General features: G+C 45.5%; 1 protein-coding gene across 5 annotated transcripts in view; it reads left to right on the top strand.

The window, feature by feature from the left end:
* Positions 1–18,692, top strand: part of LOC146206173 (uncharacterized) — a 107,987-nt gene that overhangs the window by 24,472 nt on the left and 64,823 nt on the right. For all 5 annotated transcript variants that reach the window (XM_084590801.1, XM_084590800.1, XM_084590803.1 and 2 more), the window contains exons 3-4: positions 1,161–1,355; positions 12,097–12,263. In XM_084590801.1, the coding sequence (XP_084446927.1) occupies positions 1,161–1,355; positions 12,097–12,263 (362 nt within the window). The remainder of the gene's footprint in view (positions 1–1,160; positions 1,356–12,096; positions 12,264–18,692) is intronic.

Below are 18,692 nucleotides of genomic sequence, written 5' to 3'. Positions count from 1 at the left end.
TTTGGTGTGGTTTCTGGGGTTTGATTTCCCAAAGCAACTCGGGCTATGAGATCCTTAGTGAAGGGCTCCGGAAATTTCGTCCTCCTGGGGTTGTTTGGTGCTGGGCCATTTTTTAGTGCTGTAGGCATTCTTTTGCAGTCTAGGTTACGCCTTATAAAATCTATCTGCGAAGTGTCGCTGCGAAACAGCTCTTATATCCAGGTGAACCCTCAGTGTCGTCAGTTGAATGGGTAATGATAGGGACAGCGGTTTCGTGCCAGCTGCAGCCGGCGGAACCAAGATGGCCAATATGGATAAGGGCTAGCGCACCTGAAGGCCCGACCACATGGCAGCGTTTTTTTTTTCGGCATCAGCGCCTCGTCTACGACGTCGTCGCTCGGCGTGCTCCGGAGAGGGCGGCGAACAATTGTCCCCCGTCCGTGGCTAAAATCGTCCTATTCAGCAACGATGGGAACTTACTGGGGAGGCAAGGGGAACAAAGGCGCAGGCGTGCGAGCGGACAAAAGAGGAGCTCTCGCTTCCGCGGGAAGGAGTTGCTCTTGTGGGGGTGGGTGCTGTAACTGCCGATGCGTGGCTTGTCATTGGTCCCCGCCTGCGAATCATTTCCGGCATCGAAGCTGAGATCTGGCACTGCCAGATACCTGTGTCTTTCAGCGTTGCCTCGCTTCAAGGGGCTTAATTTCAAGGGGCAGAATTGCGCCTCCGCCGACGCCGATAGCTGAAGAAACGCTGCCATGGAATTTTTTTTTCTTTTTTTTCTTTTTTTTTATCAGTGGTATGGGTTCCTACATTTTTAGCAACTCTGCTTAAATTTTTTATTTTTTTTTTAGTGATGGTAGCAAAGTGGCTAATGGTTAAGAAAAGCAGGGTGGAAGGATTGTGTTGTATGTTGTTTATTTCTTACTGCTACATACCTCTAAAATGGAAAAATAAAAAAAATTCAGAGTAGGCAATCAGACTAAGGGCAGCCTCTTTAGCTGAGAATGTGCCTGATGTCTGGTTGAAAATTTTCCTGACCGAACCATTTGTTCACCTGCATTTCACAGACATTGAAAAGGTTTCAGGTGCATTTTTGAACACTTGTTTCTGCATTTCTGCGAGTTCTTCAGTAATAACGTCTTCTAAACTTTTTTGACCTATGCTTTTCATTTCATCCTTAGGAAGCGTGTAGCAGTGATGGAACATCAGTTGTTGCTCAGGCTGGCTCATTTGAGGATATTGGAGTAGAGCTTCAACCCGATCCTGGTGAAGGCTCAGAAGAAGCCACGCGAGGTTTTGAAGATGATCTCAAAAAAGACTTGGACGAGGAAGAAGAGTATTGCCTCAAAGAAGAACGAGAACAAGGAGACGGTCAGGTGAGCATAAGATGGCATGCTTGCCTGCACAGTGTTACACATTCTGGTCTCTTGGTATGTGTGGGTACATGCACTTGTTAGCCTTGCATGCATGTTGACACATTAGTTATTGGCAGAGGCATCCTGCAGTTGTGTCTGGAGCCCATAACAACCTCTGAATGCAGATGGGAAGCACATTGAGACTTTTCTGTGGTTATGTGCACTGCATTTGCCTCAAATTATTGTGTTCAGAAGGGTTGATATAATAGTCTTATATTTTCATATCTTGCTTTATTTGGCTGCAGCTGGAGCTGAGTTTACAACTTAAGGAGAGATTATTATGTGAAAGTGCTGTAGTGGAACAAATAGTCCCTGCATGCTTGAAAAAAGGCTGTGTTTTTTGTGCTTAGAATGAAGGTAGTGCCACTTTAACGCGAGTGTGTGTCTTTGGGCTGTTTAGAGTATGCTGAGGCTTTATGAAACGGCAGGTGCTCAACTGTCTTGAGGAACTGGCTGTTCAGTTGGTGCTCTGAGAACACGAAATGAATTGGCAACGATGGGAAGTATACCCAGGTACAAATTCCATTTTGATGTATCTAGTTCTACTTTCCAGCCAGCATTCAGTTACTGAACATGTTGTCCCTAAAAGTTATTGTAAATGGATTAAGCAAAACAAGTTGTGCCCATCCAATACTGCTCTTTCTTATGCTTATTTTGTGCAATCCATCTTGCCTGCATGTAACTGATATGAACCAACTTAGCCTCAGTGCACTATCTCGAACTTTAGCAAATGCAGCTAAAGTTGTAACCTTTTTGGCTGAGCTGCAGTGGCCACTTTTCGATAGAGACGAAATGCAAGGTGGTAGTGCATGTTAAAAGCACCATCAGTTCAAATCATTCAGAGCCTTCCTACATGGTGTCCCTCGTAGCTTGCGTCGCTTCGGAGCATTATAAAACTTCATCCACTATAAACTTCACTGCCTCGTCTGGGTGGTGCAGTGGTTAGGGTGCTCGACTACTATGCCCAAGGATGCTGGATTGAATCCCGGCCTCGGCAGCCGCTTTTCGATGGAGGGGAAAAGCATGGCGCCCGTGTGCTGTGCAATATCAGTGCCCGTTAAGGAACCCCAGGTGGTCAAAATTTCTGGAGTCCTCCACTACGGCATCTCTCATAGCCTGAGTCGCTTTGGGACGTTAAACCCCCAAACCAAGCCAATAAACTTCTTTTGTGCTTTGCATACCTTCTCTAGGCAAGGCATTGTTACAACAGATTAGAGTTGGGCTAATTGGTTTAGTACCCCTGTCACACGGTCATTAAAGGCGATTGAGTCGATAGCCTTCGAGATTTTCAATTGCAATTGAACTCAAAGGAGTTGTGTCGCTGTTACATGGCAAAACTCGAAGGCTGTTGAAATAGTTCTAGTGTTTGGAGCCAAACTTTTGTGGCGCCACTGTCATTGCTTTCCGTTTTGCTTAATGAACTAAAATCTTTCTATAAATGCAAAATAAAATATAACAACTTTTTAGTAACTGCAGGTTTTCGGTTGTTTTAATATTGTTTTTCTTTTTAACGCAATTCCATTATACGGCTATGCTTTCCATTTTTGTTTTTCTCGACGGCGCAGGTTACAGTGGTAGAGAGTACAAAAATAATGCGCCTTAGAAAAGAAAAATTTTATTTTAAAATTATTACGCTCGTTTGTGTTTTTGTGTCGTAAACACGCTGTGTATGAGAGTGCCGGTGGTGCTCCTCGGGCCAACGCTGACAACCTTGCTTGACGTTCGAAGGCCTTCGAGATCTCGATAGAGTTCTGAGCTGTTCCGTTGACTCGATAGACTATAGACTCAATGGCCATTAAAAACGCCCATGTAGCAGCGTTTGAAGGCCTTCGAGTTGATAGACAATCAATTCGAGGGCCTTCGAAATGCCCATGTGACAGCGGTATAATACCATAGTCACACGGTCATTTTCAAAGGCAATTAAGTCGATAGCCTTCGAGGCTTTCAATCGCGATTGAACTCTAAAGAGTTGGGCCATTGCTACATGGCAAAACTCGGAAGGCTGTTGAAATAGTTCTGGTCTTTAGCGACAAACTTTTGTGGGGCCGCTATCGTTGCTTTTGGTTTTGATGCGAAATAAAATATAACTGTTAACTTTTTTTTTAGTAATTGCAGGTGTTTAGTTGTTATTCAAGGACAACTTTGTTTTTGTTTTGTTTTGTTTTTTTTAAACACATTGACGTTCATACGGCTGTGTTTTTCATTGTGCTTGCTTTTCTCGGCGGCGCATGTTAAGGTGGTAGAGAGTACATAAATAATACGCCTTAAAAAAGAGCGATGCTATTTTAAAATTATTACGGAATATAATATTTTACCGCATAAATAAAGATATATAGAATAATAACGTTTGTGGACGTTTTTGTATCGTAAACATGCTGTGGACGTGTGTGCGTGACGCTATGAAAGTACACGAGTTTGCAACGCTTGCAGCACTGGATGCCGTGAGCAGGCTGAGGTACGTTACACAATTACCGCGGGGGTGGGGCGCGCGAGCGCGGCGAATGACGGCGCCGTGCGTGACCGTCCCTAGTCATCGCTAGGCCTAAATTGTTTCGCTTCGAAGCCGCGGAAGCTGCTTTGGAACTGATCAACGCTGTCGTACATCTTCTACTTATGAAACTGCCTTATAGTGCATCCTATCCTGCCGTAGTAAAATAATTATAGGATTAACTCTGGTGACGCATTAACCGCAGAGCTAGTACGAGCAGATCGGATTAGCCGAAATGCACCAGCGGCAGCTGGCTTGAGCAGGAACTTGCTTGTATCACGGCTATCGCTCTTACCAGCAATTTGCTGCTGGTCAGCGATCCTCACGAGGGCTTCATGCTTGATATTCGGCTCAGTATTCCAGACGCCAACAAATTTTAGCACGCTTTATTTCGGACATCGGTGCTAACGATCCGCCGTGTCGTTCGCATACGGTATGCGGGAGGAGGGGCCACAGCGGCGGTGTTTACGGCGGTCGAGGAGATGCTGCCATCGTGCGGTGCTTGACCGTACTGTTGACGCCTCGTCGGACGACACTCCAGTACTCCTGAAACCACGTTATATAAATAAGATATTTGTAAATGCAGCTTCGTTCCGCCGATCACTGCGTCGCTTCGGTTGTTGTACTTGATGGGCAATGGCCGCCTAACCGATAAGGGCGGCGAGCTGTGTAACAGCCCGCACAGTCTTCGAGCAGCGCACAAGCAGACGACTTTCGCAGCTACTGGAAGTGTGTCCGTGACATCATGGCTGCAGTGGCCGTAGCAAATGGCAGCTTCTAGCAAGCCTTGACAGTCAACTCACCCGTGACGTCACGGGTTAAGGAAATAGTTCCATGCGACACCGCCATTGAAAACGCGACATGGCCATTGAAAACACCTGTGTGGCAGCTTTCGAAGGCCTTCGTGGTGATAGACAGTCGGTTCGAGGGCCTTTGAAATGCCCGTGTGACAGTGGTATAAGGTATATTGAGAACACTAGACAGGACGGAAAGAAGAGGCTGACACAACCCAAAGCACAGAAAATGTGTGTGTAAATGTGGCAAACTCAGGCATGCAGTGGAACTTCCATATGCTTGCATTTAGTCTGGATACATGATTGAATTATAACTCTTTCAAGCACATAGGTTATGTGAATGCATGGGGAGTGTCACTCAAGTGATATCTAGCAAAATCATGTGGTGTAAGTGCAGCACCATTCACAGAAGGGTGCACTGTGGTTGAGTGCATGGCCTCAGCATGAGAGATGTCAAAGGCACATTGTAATGTGTACAAAAAAGCAGGCAGTTCTAAGCTCAGCTCAGGCCAGTTTACTGTGGGCTGTGCTATGCTACTATAGTTTCTTGTTTATACAGTGCAGGGAAGTTGCAGTGAAAATGCTGTGGCTTTAGGGGCCTTAGGTTGCGTTGAAACCACAGGCGGAAACACACGGAGCATCAGTATCTGGATGGGTTTCTGTATATGCCCCACTCTACTTGCTCGTTGCGCTATCCCATGTGGGACATTGCAGTTTTTTTTTCTTTGGCACAAGTGACACAAGGGAGGGAGTGGCTGCTGCAGTCTCATACTGGCGTTTTCCTGCACTCTCGCTGTTGCGCGGCCTTCAGAGAGAACATTCTCGATAATGACCTTCAGGGACCTGGCTTTAGGAAGATAGTCATGAGGGGCTGTTGAAGGTTTAGGCATCACCTCTCACTCCTTCCATGGACACACATAGTGTTTATCTGATCCCGATACTTTGTGGATCAAAGAAATAACTCGATCAAGATAACAGATGGTCGATAAGGGTAACAAATTGGATTCCAAGGAAAGGAAAGCGTAGTAGGGGGCGCAGAAGGTTACGTGGGTTGATGAGGTTAAGAAGTTTGCTGGGGTAAAGTGGATGCAGCTAGCACAGTATCAGGTTAATGGAGAAGTATGGGAGAGGCTCTCACCCTGCAGTGGGTATAGTCCGGCCGGTAGCAGTTTAGAGCTTCATTGACTAGCACTAACTAGTATGAGATCATGCGTGCCATGACACCACCTGGTCCTCTTGTAGCCGTTGGCACCACAGCGATCTTATGTAATAAAATTCTAGATTATGATTGTCTCCATAGTAGAGACAACGAGGATTTTTCACTGTTTCATCAAGGGCTTTATTCTGCACATACTGTCGGGAGTGTCTGAGAATTGCTTCCAAACATCGGGGCCTCTGCGGCCCTTTTTTACAGTGCGACTGAGTAGTGGGTTTCTTCCAGGCTTCAGCTGGACAGTAGAGATCTCTAGTGTCTACTACCAAATGCATGCAATCAATATAGACCCACAGCTTTCGGTTGTGCTACGGCATGGATTTCAACGAATATAAGGTGCTCAAAATATTTTCAGGGTAGGCAATAAATAGCCTAATGTCAGCCATTTAGAGAATGTATTCTAAACGGTATTCTAAACAGCCATTGGCATCATTCTCACATGTGCTGTGCTGCACCCTAAAGTGCAGCAGCATGGCCTTTTGACTAAAGTAATTAAGAAGAAAAAACAGCGCGAAATAGGTGCAAGCCTTAGCAAAACATACGGTGAAGTGTGCCGCGCACGCATTGTTTGGCACCACGGAGGCAGCCAACACAAGCAAGAAAAAAGCACATGAAAGCACGTGACGGCGTTTGGCCAATGGGAGGGTCGAACGCCGAAGGAAAGCACTGGAGAGGAGGCGGGCAGCAATCTTCACATGTTTTAATTTCATTTCATTTTATTACCTTGAGGTCCCCTAAAAAGGGGTGTTACATAAGGGGTGGCAAGAGTAAATATACATAATCACAATAACAGGAAAGTTTTGAAATTTTTGATGAGAGCAATGTTGTCTGGAAGGCCGTTCCAGTCTGCAGCTGTATGAGGAAAAAAGGAATTTGAAAATTTGATGGTACGTGAACGTGGTCAGTCAACTTGTAGCTGATGGCTGGTGCGATGAGATATGCGTGCGGGGGGAAGAATATAAGGTGCGATGCGCATAGGGCTGTGAAAAAGTTTGTGAAATAAAGATAGGCTGGCAATGCACTGACGGAGCGATAAGGGGGATAATGCGGATGCTGTTTTTAAGGAGGAAACTCTGATGGCCATGAGAATATGATGAATGAATAAAACGAGCGGTGCGATTTTGAATAGATTCGAGGGCACTAATGAGGTAAGCTTGATGAGGATTCCAAATGGGCGATGCAGATTCTAGTTTGGACCTGACTAATGATTTATAGGCTAATAACTACTTGTACTACTACTATAACAACTATATACTACTACTACTTTTAGCTTAATGAGGGGCTTTAAGCTGTCCGGGTGAGCTATGAAGTTGCGAGCACAAATTTGCTAGTATCATAGCTGTTACTCCTACTATAGCCACTCTGTATGGGTCAGCAATCCCCAAGAAGGATTTATTCCTGACTACTATACTCCAGGGTTTATTATTTGTGGGAAAGACTAATTTTAGCACGCTTTTTTGACGCCGCTGATAGCGGGGCTTGGCGCAGGCGGCTTGCAGGAGGGAAAGCAGTCCTGTCTCCGGCCAGCGCTTGAGCAAACTGTTGCCGTGTTGTCTGACGACTTTCTAGACATAGACTTATAATAACGCCGACTTCATTGATGCTGCTTGAGATTGAGCCTTAAGTATGTCATGCAGAAGCCATCGAAGCGCAGCAGCAGACGAACGTCTTCGCCTTAGCGCATATGCTGAAGGAGAGAGTGGCTGTTCAAATGTGCGCTTTGTTTTTAGTCGGCGCCTATTGGTGCCCATTGAAGGAAGTCTGGTGCCTATTGAAAGACACGCTCATGAAATTAGGATAAACATTTCAAAATATTGTAAATCTCAAAGCTTATAGGTAATATGCGAGTGTCCTGCTGTTGAGACTACACACTCGCCTGCCGAACAAAATGTAGTGAGCTCGCCAAACTCACTTCGCGCCGAATGCGTTCAGCGGTGAGAATCATTAAGGTTCATTGCGTGACACGATGCGAATGACACTAAAGGCGAGCGTCACTCACCTTAAGTGACACTAAGCTTGCTCATCTGACAGGTGTTTGCTGGCATTGCTACTGTGATGGGAAGTTTAGAGGCTTCAAGGGTGCATAGGCTAGGCCACGGTGAAAGAACAAATTTAAGTGAGCGGACTCCACCTGCAACCCTGGCGCAATAACACTTCTAGTTTACCGCGGCCGTCTACCGCTACTGCGCGCCGATTGGTCCCTGTGTGCAGAGTCCGCTGGCATTTGATGGGGACGTGGTGCCATCTTTCATCATCAGGGTGATCTGCACGTGTGTACAGACGCTCGCGCGGTAGCGGTAGATGGTGGCGGTCAGTGGTATCGCTAAACTAAAAGCCTTTAATATTGTGCTTTCATACCGCGTTGACAGTTGGCACTTCTGACTGTTGCCCATCACGGTTTGCCAGGTGCAGTGCAATGAAAACTTGGCGGTTATCGTTTGCATCCTTAAAGCCTTCTGCGATGCCGTGATGTAATAGCTTAACATTATCCCACAAAACAAGCACCACGTAGTAATTAGCGCAAAATTATTTGAAAAATAAGTCTGCAGTTGGCTGACAGTTGGCTGACCGCAGACCAAGCCAACATTGCATGTGGTATAGAACTTTGCTTCTTAAAATCAAGTGAGCTTATGCGTTATACGGGAATGAGGTGGAAGGATGCATCAGGCCAAATGTCCGGTTCAGTTTGAAGCCACTGGCATCTACAGTCCGAAGGTACAATACAATAACAATACAAGGTACAATAACCTTCCATGTGTTAAAGCGACTGCATTTCATTTGGTGCTTGCGCGATTCTAGAGAAGGGTAAATCCTAGAGTCATTCTTCTCACCACATACTTTATTAAAACTGCATGCTGTTTCTACGAGGATGATGACTGTTTGGGAGTTTTTCCCAGCCCAGTGAAACATACTACTTGAGTAGCATATATGATGGATTTATTCCATACATAAGCCTTTAAATCCTAAATTACACGGGAAGCATTGCAGTTTCACTGCCACATGTGCATTTAAAATAACAAACATTGCAGTCGTCTCAGTTGCTTGCGCTCAAACAAGCTTGCACTTTTTACACATGTCCTGGCTTTTTTCAGTGTGTTTGCCTGCAGTACCGTCGCATGCAAAGGCTTGTATAGTATTGCAGTAGCTTGGCGAACATGTTTTCTTTATGAATATTGCAAGGGAAGGTAAAAGTGAAGTTTTTCAGTGTAGTATCAGTTGTTTTGTCATAGGCATTTCTCAGATGTGCATATTTAGAGAAATGCTTTTCAGCTTCCCTAAAGAGCTAAGGGGTGCATGATGGGGGGTGTGAGTCTGCCTCTTATTTTGCAATTGAAAAGCTCTGGTTTGGGCACCTTTGAAATGCCTTTCTGCTCCTGCTTTCTTGCACATAGTGCAGGCGGTCTTGTTGAAAATCTTTCTGGATACAAACCCGTTCACATAGCAAATTATACACTCAATAACACTTGCACCATTGTCATTATACTCACACTTCATTGCCCTCTCAGCTTCCTTGATCGGTTAGCTCGTCAAGCTTGGTCTAGCTTGTTCATTCCCTGTATAGCTAAGCTGTTATACATATTCTTGAAGTCGCCAAAGTCACAACACCATACTGTTCCCTCTCAGAAGCTGAACAGCTGCCAAACCGTGGTGGCTTCAGCAGGCAGTATGGAGAGGGCACAGAGTACAGTTGTAAGAACGCTGAAAATGTGGGATGCTCGTCTTGGCCACCTGCTTGTCTAATAATAATTCCTCCCATTCGTCAAGCCACTGAGGTGCGCTCTCAAGAACTCTGAAGTCATTGCAGTTTGAAGTCTGGCCTTGTGCCAGAAAGTGGTGGTTCAAGACATCAAATAAGTTATTAAGACTGTGAACTTGATTTTGGGCTTGGCATCAAAAACCATGGGGCTCCTCTGCATGCATAAAACGAAATTCCTTTCATTACTAAAGATCTTTGTTGCCAATTTTACCCTCATCTTAAGCATATTAGAAGGATTAACATGGCTATAAGTCAATTTCGGGCATACCTTCAGCTTAGTAGTGTTGTTGATGTTGGCCACAAATGGCATTGTAGCAAGACCATTTGATAAACTCTCACCTTTCTTCAAAATTTTCTTGTCATACAGACGATTGTGTATGCACTTGAAGAGAGGAGGAGCATCTGCAAAGACATACACTTGATTTATCCAGCCGGGCTCAAAGGCACTTATACATGTCCCAGAGCACCGTTTATTCCGAGCTCTATCCACATTGCTGTATTGGTAGATGCGCCATTGCGAACAGCTCCGTCAACAAGAAGGCCCGCTTCTTCCAAGTGCACAATGCACTGAAGTAGTAGTTGTGTTAGAAGAGTCCCTTTAATAGGTCCCTAGGAGGCAAACACACTTACAGGCTGCAAATATTTTTCGCCAAAAGTATGAAGGCGAAAACCAGCCCGTGATCAGGTTGCTCATTACTTTGGTTGTTCGTTGCACCAAAATCAACTAAGCCGGCATATGTCATTGTTAGGGAATTTGCTTTCAACTCCTTCCCTACTTGAGTCTCGTCGAGAATGAGCATCTCTTTGCACTGCAATGCTGGTTTCTGGGCAACTTTTATTTTAAGAGGCTTAAAAAAGGCTTTGCCAAAGCCGCATTTCACGCCAGCTAACCTTATGTACTTTCTGGTGGTGGAAACGCATGGCAGGGGCAATATGTGATTGCTGCGCAGAAAAAAGTATGTTGCAGGGCTTCTCATGTTAAGCAAAAGACACGTCAGCAGCCTGTCATCAGTGTTCCTTCTGTTGTGCTTTGTCATGCTCTCAGTTGTAGCAATGCACTCCTTTACAAGCAGCTGTGGTGCTGGTAAATAAACACTTTCCAGCCTTTCTGCTATTCCTTCTTCTTTCGTCTTTGCAAATTCTTGTTGACTGTCTTTTTGCACAATGCAACAAACGGATTCTTTCTAGTTGACTGGCGGTGCACCTATCCACAAAGCAAGCAGCCCAACTGTCTGGAGCGGTCTCTTCTGCTTCGCCCTTGCCGTGTGGCGGTTAGCATGCAGTCTCAAATTATTGCTGAGACCATTACATGAATGACGTATGCCACCTGCAGGCAATATTAGCGGACACTTGTCATTTCTCCATTTCTTGTGATTCTTGACATTCCGGCAGTACATATGGAAAGAGACTTGGCCCGCTGCAGCAAACATTCACATTATCGAAAGCTGTCACCGTACTTTCCACTTCAGATGTTGTTGAGACAGAAAGGAAATGTAGGCACATACCTCTTGTTGAATATAGAGCAACTTTCGTCAAAGGGGGAAATATGCGCCTCACTGATCAAAACGTCTTTAATCGCTTCATGTCGATTCGAGGCACTGCCCACGACGACCTTAATAGGCACGTGTTTAATGGTGATTCGAAGAATTGATCAAATGAAGAACGATTCGGAGCTGCAGTGTCACAGCTGTTTTCATTTTCAAAGTTTATTGCGGTGGTCTTGCGCCCCGTACGATGAACTGCCGGCCCCAGAATTGCTGGTGCAGTCCAGGGAACGCTTTGACCTTGCCATAGGTTCCTCTATACGCTTCTTTTTTTTTTTGGGGGGGGGGGGGGCCTCTTTTTTTGTTTCGAAAGGTAACTTTGCGCTCAATCAAAAATTGAAGGCACAGCATCTTTCGTCAGGCTGGTTCTCCTCTTTCCTGACATACGGACATGGCCATGTATTTCGGACAATCATGACCTGGGGAACAAAATGAGGAGCAAAATGCTTTTCACGTACATGGTCTGTCTGCTGCAGCACGCAGTCTTTTCGCAGTATGGCTCTTTGCCATGCTTCCAGCGTGGCGTTTCCATTTGCTATCTTGAAAAGTGACAACTTCTCAGCCTTGTAGCCCGTCTTACAATACGGCACAAAGGACTTCCCCATGACACTGCTGCATCAAGGCAGGGGGAGAGCATCAAATTAAGAAATGCTATTCATCCAATAACCAGTTGTAGGAGCAACAGGAGGGCGTGCAGTGGCATGCAGGCCTTAGTTCGGTGCGCCTTCTCTTGATTTGTGCATCAATTTAAACACCATCCTCTCATTGCGGAAGTGCGCCTATCCCTTGCCATGGGCTAGGCTCACTGACATCAGTAGCAAGTGCTGTTAATGCCACTTTCATTGCAGCAGATGAGCTAATTCTTAAATTAAGTTTTGCTTATTGTTGGGCACTGGTTCTTTTCAGGAAAGCAATGATCCTTCTGACCTTCAGGATAAAGTATTAGATTTCGACGAAGACAAGCGTAACCCTCAGTACATCCCCAAAAAGGGTGCATTTTACCAGCACGATGACAGGCTGGTAGGTGATGGGGATGAGTCTGAAATCCCAGAAGAAAAGAATGACGATGACAAGTAAGTAATGTGCTCTAGTTATTTTTCACATAGCTGTTCAGTCATTTTGTATACTACTTTGTTTGTATTGTGTTATTGGCAGGCAGTATAGCCTGTCTAGAGGTGATGGAGGTATGTCACCCTTAACTTGTTGAACTAGTTCAGTGTACTTTGTGTTGCTTTTGAAAATTGCCGTATAGACTGAAAATGCAGAATGTTGCATACATTCTTCCATATCTCAAAACAACTGCCCCTAGTGACAGTCTTTTGAGGATTCTACCATCTGCTCCAAACTGATATCAACCATTGCACGTCAGCTACAGTAGGCCTCATTGTGCCTTGCGAGTCAGTGTTTACGGCTGATCTAGCAATATAAAATTAACAATAAAACCTCAGCAATTTAAACTTGTTTAATTTTAAATCCGAGATCATTCGAAGCTGCTGGGGTGCCTAATTTCTTGCATAAATTTTACCAGATAATTTGAACTGGGGGCTGCATTCAGTGTGATTTTTACTGAAGTGATCAGGGGTGGAAGCGCTGCTCTGATTGCTCCATTTTGCTCCAAACTGCTTTGCCTGCTTCATCCTGCTCAAAATGCAATATGCTCCAAAACTGCTCCAAACTGGCTGCTTCGATTTTCTGCCATCAAATTTAGCAGAACTCGGGAACAATGTCACAGCGCCAGGGGCAAAGATTTAACACATCTTGCACTGGACCGAATACAAATGAAATTTTTCTAAGGGAAGGAAGCATAGAGAATAATAAATATTTGTTCACAAGTAAATTTAGTATGAGCCACAGGCGGCTGGAGATAGCGCTATGCATGTGATGTAGGACCTCCTTCTAGCCTTTTGAATCGCCAGTGGAGGAGTAGCGAGAGTAGCAAACGAAGCAGATAGCGTAGACTACCGCGAGCTGTTTGGAAACTTGTCCGGCTGCAAAAATACACGTCTTTGTACTATGAAAACAAGCCAATACTTCTACATCGAGCTCTTATGTCCCTGAGAAGCATGTCAGGTCTACGTTAGATAACATCATACTTGAAGCGTTATGGGTTGGAACGCTAAAGTTGTCAGTCACTGGGAAGCTTCCAAAGAGTGTTGAAAAGGCATATGGCCTACTGCCAAGATATTAAAAATGAGCCCCAGCATTGCTCAAGCAAAGACTGATAAACTATTGGCAGGAGCCAGTGAAGTAAAGCAGAATGATGATATGCCCTTCATTGCCATTTGTCTATGTCCATATGCTGCTCCAAAATGCTCGAGCCGCTTCCACCTATGCAGACCTCCTCCATGTTTACAAACAAGGTGATATAGGTGGCGCTGCAGGCATCTGTCATCCCACGATAGGCAAAAAGTTGGGAGCAGTACTGGCACCAAGCTTATCAAGCCGCATTATTGTGGTCTGAAGGCGCCTTTTTTGGCAGACCAAATTACCAATTCTTAGGAATTTATCAGATAAGGCCAGACAAAGGATCATGTAATACTCTGTATTTGGGGGCTTTGAGCTGTATTCTAAATAAAAAAGGTAGATATGCACAAGATATTAAGCGGAAATGTCATGCCCATTCATCTGGACTCAGTATCACTGCTCAAGCGCATCGAAGTCGTAGAGAATCCATCAAGTCTAAGTAAGTAAATGCATTAGGTCAGACTAGGTGTTCAGTTATGAAGTGCACTAGCAAGCGTTCCATTTGCTGCTGGTCTGTTCCAGGTGGCTCCCTAGGTCAGCCTGTGTTATGTATGTATATATATATATATATAATCTTTACATGCTTGGCCGTTTGTCTTGTCAGAGATGAGTGTGAAGTTGCAGAGGCTTTGAATGTGCATAAAAAGGAATCAGATTGTAGATTTTGTAGTTCAGAAAACAAAGACGGCAATTATCAACGGCGTTTGACCTTAGAACCGTGCTCCAAAACATAATTCAGATGCTCCAAAATGGCTCTATTACTGCTCCCAAAGCTGCTCCAAAATACTCGAGCCTGCTTCCACCCCTGAGTGATGGCCTTGTGGTAGAGCATCCACCTTGCGTTCGGGAGGTATCAGGTTCGATCCTTGGTGCTGTTGGGTACCCACTAGTAGTCTTAATCGGTTACAAGCTTTCCCCAGTCTGGTGCTCGGCGCTTTGGGCTGAAGTGCTTGGGAAAGGGGTCGTGGACCAAAAAAATTGCTCTTGGGGGTCAGTGATTCGTTATGCCATCGGACAAACATAAATCCGCCTCATGCAAGAAGCACATATGTGGCCCTTTTTTTATTAAGGTTAAACAGAGATATGACAAGAATGGCAAAGTTGACATGCTGGAATTTTGAGAGATGAACAAATACAATGCGCAGGCTAAGCCAGCATGCAGGCTTCCTTGTGCTCAAAGCACGACAACATTGAGTGAAAACTGGCCTAAAATTTGGGTGCCAAATTTTTGCCTCTTGAGGCTTCTCAGTACAATGCAGAAATGGCTAGATATTGGCACCATACATGCATTGCCACCGGTGGACAGAAACATGCATGATGCACCTTCTCATGGAGATGAAACAGCTGCACCATGTTAAAAGGAGGACGTGCCTACCCAACCGTTCGGGGCTAGAGGGGAAGCGAAATAAAATTTAAAATATGGAGGGCATTAAGCGTGCCTTTAAGGGTATAACACGATAGCATTAATGCCCTCTGTCTGCTCACTCCCCTTGCTTAATCAGTAATCCCTTAATTTGTGCCTCTGTTACCTCTTATATACTCATTAGCGTACTGTCCTAAGCTACTACGTGTGAATGACCATCCGATATAGATATAAACCCCCGCTTTAGCCAATCAGTACCAGACCGTGTCACCTAGTTGCCACCTGCCTTAGTCATGCCTATGGTTTTTTCTTGCATGGTGCCAATGCCAGATTTTCTCGGAAAAGGGCCTTCAACATTCTCGTGTTAAAACAGTCATTGCTGTGGAGAAAAGAAAGAGACAGTTTAAAAAAAACTGAACCTTACCTGTGCTGTTTTAGTTAGGATAATATGACCTTATTTTATGCCCTCATTATTCAGCTCACCTTATGCATAGTGCATTACATACTGTATTTGCAGTTGCCCTTTTCCTGCAAGGCCATTTTATTCATTTTTTTCATGCAGCATGTGTACAGACTTGGGATGCTTTTTTTTTTTTTTAATCTGGAAAGGGGGGGGGGGGGGCACTTAAGTATATTTTATTTTATTTATTTATTTATTCAGGGATACCCCGCTTTGCTTAAGGGCGTACAAGCAGGGGGGTTACAACTTGGAAACGAACAAATCTTCATTAGTACAGCACACATGGTCACGAGACAAATCATTCCACTCTGATATGGTTCTGACAAAAAATGAGTTAGCATAAAGGTTCGTTCTAGACGGGTATTCGCGAATTTTAGGTCATGATCAGTTCTTCTAGATACGTAATGCAGTTGTTTAAAATAAATATCTTTATTAATGCCAGTCCTGTTATAAATTCTAAAAAACATTTTCAAGTGCAATTTCCTTCGGCAAGTCGACAGCGCTTCCCATTCCAGTTCTCTTTTCATTTCAGTGCAGCTCTCACCTCGATTGTACCGCCCAGGAACGAACCTTGCTGCTCTGTTCTGTATTCTATTTTGTCTATCAAGGTTTTCTGATGAGGGCTTGCATCGATAGAATGCCAGTTCCTGATTACAAAAAAACCACTCTTACTGAAAACAGAGCTGTTATAGAGTAGTAAAGAGAAAGAACAGAAATACATGTATCGCCGCCACAGCCGAAACAGTAGAGACTCTTTACTAAAAATCGCTTGACGCGCAAGGGATCCTGGAGGCTGACAAATGCGAATTACGTTGCTTGTTTGAATGCAGTAGTTTGTCTCGAACATAACATACTTTTATCACATGTAAACGACGGCAAAGCGACAACATAATTGTTGCAAGGCAAATATGAAAATATACTTCTATTTCCCACTTCAGTTTCGGTTATGTTCCGGCTCAGGCACTTCGTGCGTGCTCGGATAGTTTCGTTCTGGACCTGCGGCGCCTGAAATACGAGCTCGGAGCAGCAGATGTGCCTGCTCTAACCTCCGTATTCACAAACCGGCCTAACCTTTACCTTCCTGCAACTGCAAAGGCGACCTTCATAAAGGTAACGGAAAGGGGATGGTAACGCAAAGGCCAAGCCGCGTTTCAAAGACCCACCTTCGGGCAGCCTTCCGGAAGGGGCGCCTTAGCGCGGTTGTAAGCGATATGGTAGCGAGGCTAAACAAATAGTAATGTTTCAATCAGCAGCATATGTTTGCGTAGCTTGTTTTTGTCCTAGAAATTGCAGTTAAATATATACAAGAGCTGCCATGTGCTTCGTGCTGCATTGTGTGAGCGTTCGTTTTTTTTTTTTTTTTTTTGTGTGTGTGTGTGTGGTGTCTCAAAATGGGAACAAAAAAAAAAAAAGATGCTCATTTACGGAGAATGAGCGTGGCGTTCTAGTAGACCTTGTCAACAGTACTACAAGACAGTGCGCGCGTCGTCTGCTAGCCGGAAAACGTAGTTCAAGTGGAATCGTGGTTATCATTGCGCGAACGCCAACCTTTTTTTTTTAAAGAAGAATTTAAGATAAAGCTCCGCAAGTATCGTTTTTATTTTATTGTCTGCATGTTCCCTTGAGAATAAGTCGACAGGGGCATGCAGACGGCAAACCACGCAGCGAGATCACCAGTACGCAGATGGTACGGCATACAGCACGGGATCACCTGTCGCAACTTGAAATGTCCCTGCACCACAGAAGCACAGGGCGATCAGCAATCACAGGAGCGGACGGGCAGGGTTAACCGCGGTTACGCGAAACCATGCTACGGCGGACCAAACCGTGGTTCCGCGGTTATCGCAAACCGAGCTTGCCGACCTCGGTTTGCGTCGTTAACTGCGAGGCGTCTGTTGACGGAGGCTACTCGATCGTCGGCGCCCGAGTGCGCGAAGCGTACGAGCGGGTCTGCTTCACAATGTTATTCATTTTCCAACTTCATCACGTTTAAAGATCGATGCATAAAACAGGCGGTGTCTACTCTACCGCCCGACGTCTTCGGTTACGGCCGACAGCGCAGCGCCTGCGTACTGAAGCCCCGTCCTGCCTCCAGTATCATTTGAACGGCTTGTTGCTGAACGGAACGTCAAAAAATGTGCGGCCTTAGCTCTATCATGAAAGTACACGAGTTTGCAACGCTTTCAGCACGGGATGCAGCGAGAAGGCTGAGCTACGTTACACTTACCGAGAGCGCGGCGCACGACGGCGCCGTGCATGACCGTCCCTAGTCGTCGCTAGGCCTAAATTGTTTCGCTTAGAAGCCGCGGCGGTCGGCGCTTTGGAACTGATCAACGCTATCGTAAATCGTTTACTTATAAAACTGCCTTATTTTTAACCTGTTCTGCCATAGTAAAAGAATGATAGGATTATGCCTGGCGACGCATTAATCGCAGAGCTAGTACAAGCAGATCGAATGAACCGCAATGCACCGGCGGCAGCTGGCTTGAGCAGGAACTTGCTTGTATCGCGGCTATCGCTCATACCAGCAATTTGCTGCTGGTCAACGATCCTCACGAGTGCTTCATTCTTGATATTCGGCTCAGTATTCCAGACGCCAACAAATTTATCACGCTTTATTTCGGACATCGGCGCTAGCGATCCGCCGTGTCGTTCGCGCATGGTTTGCGGGAGGAGGGGCTACCACGGCGGTGTTTACGGTGGTCGAGGGGGTGCTGCCATCGTGGGGTGTTTGACAGCGCTGTTGACGCCTCGTCGGACAGCGCTCCGGTACTCCCGAAACCACGTTATAAATTATGATATTTGTAAATGCAGCTTCGTTCTACCGATCACCGAAGCAGTACCGTGGTATAAAGGAGCTGCTGAAGGTAGGTCAGACGCTACCTTAGCGAACGCTCCCTTTCCGAGGCCGAAAGGCCGGCTAAAGGTGTAGTTTAAAGGGAAGGCTGGTTTCTGAAACGCGATAAGGAGCTGCAAAGGTGAGAACCTCGAAAGGGAAGGTAAAGGTTGGTTCGTGAATACGGGGGTAAGTGCTTATCGAAGGAAGATCATGACTCTGCACCATGTAGGAAGAAAAAAACTAGGAGGGAGCGCCACGGGCTGAGGGGGAAGCCTGGTCATAAAAAATATAATGGAAAGCATCATGGGAATTTAGTCTTCAGGTGATACGGCAAGCAGTAAACAGTAGCTGGTTACGGTCGCCATTTCGCACGCTCTGCTCTGGAGGAATGCCTTCGCTACGCGATGCCTGCACTAGAAATCTGAGGCACATGCTGACCGCAGACGATGGATGGAAATTTGGACCTTTAGACGGGCCGATGCCCGAGGAACTGCCGCTGCCACAGTACATGCGTATATTTCGCGACGTGCGGGGCTCTGCGCACGAAGTCAAGAACAAAAAGGACGAAGTACTGATCGGCTTCGTCCAGTCGTCCT

Source organism: Amblyomma maculatum, chromosome 1 (assembly GCF_055883805.1).
Source record: "Amblyomma maculatum isolate TAMU_Amacu chromosome 1, ASM5588380v1, whole genome shotgun sequence".
Lineage (NCBI taxonomy): Eukaryota > Metazoa > Arthropoda > Arachnida > Ixodida > Ixodidae > Amblyomma > Amblyomma maculatum.
The sequence above is the reverse complement of the archived record's forward strand: the minus strand, read 5'-3'. Positions and strand labels throughout refer to the sequence as shown.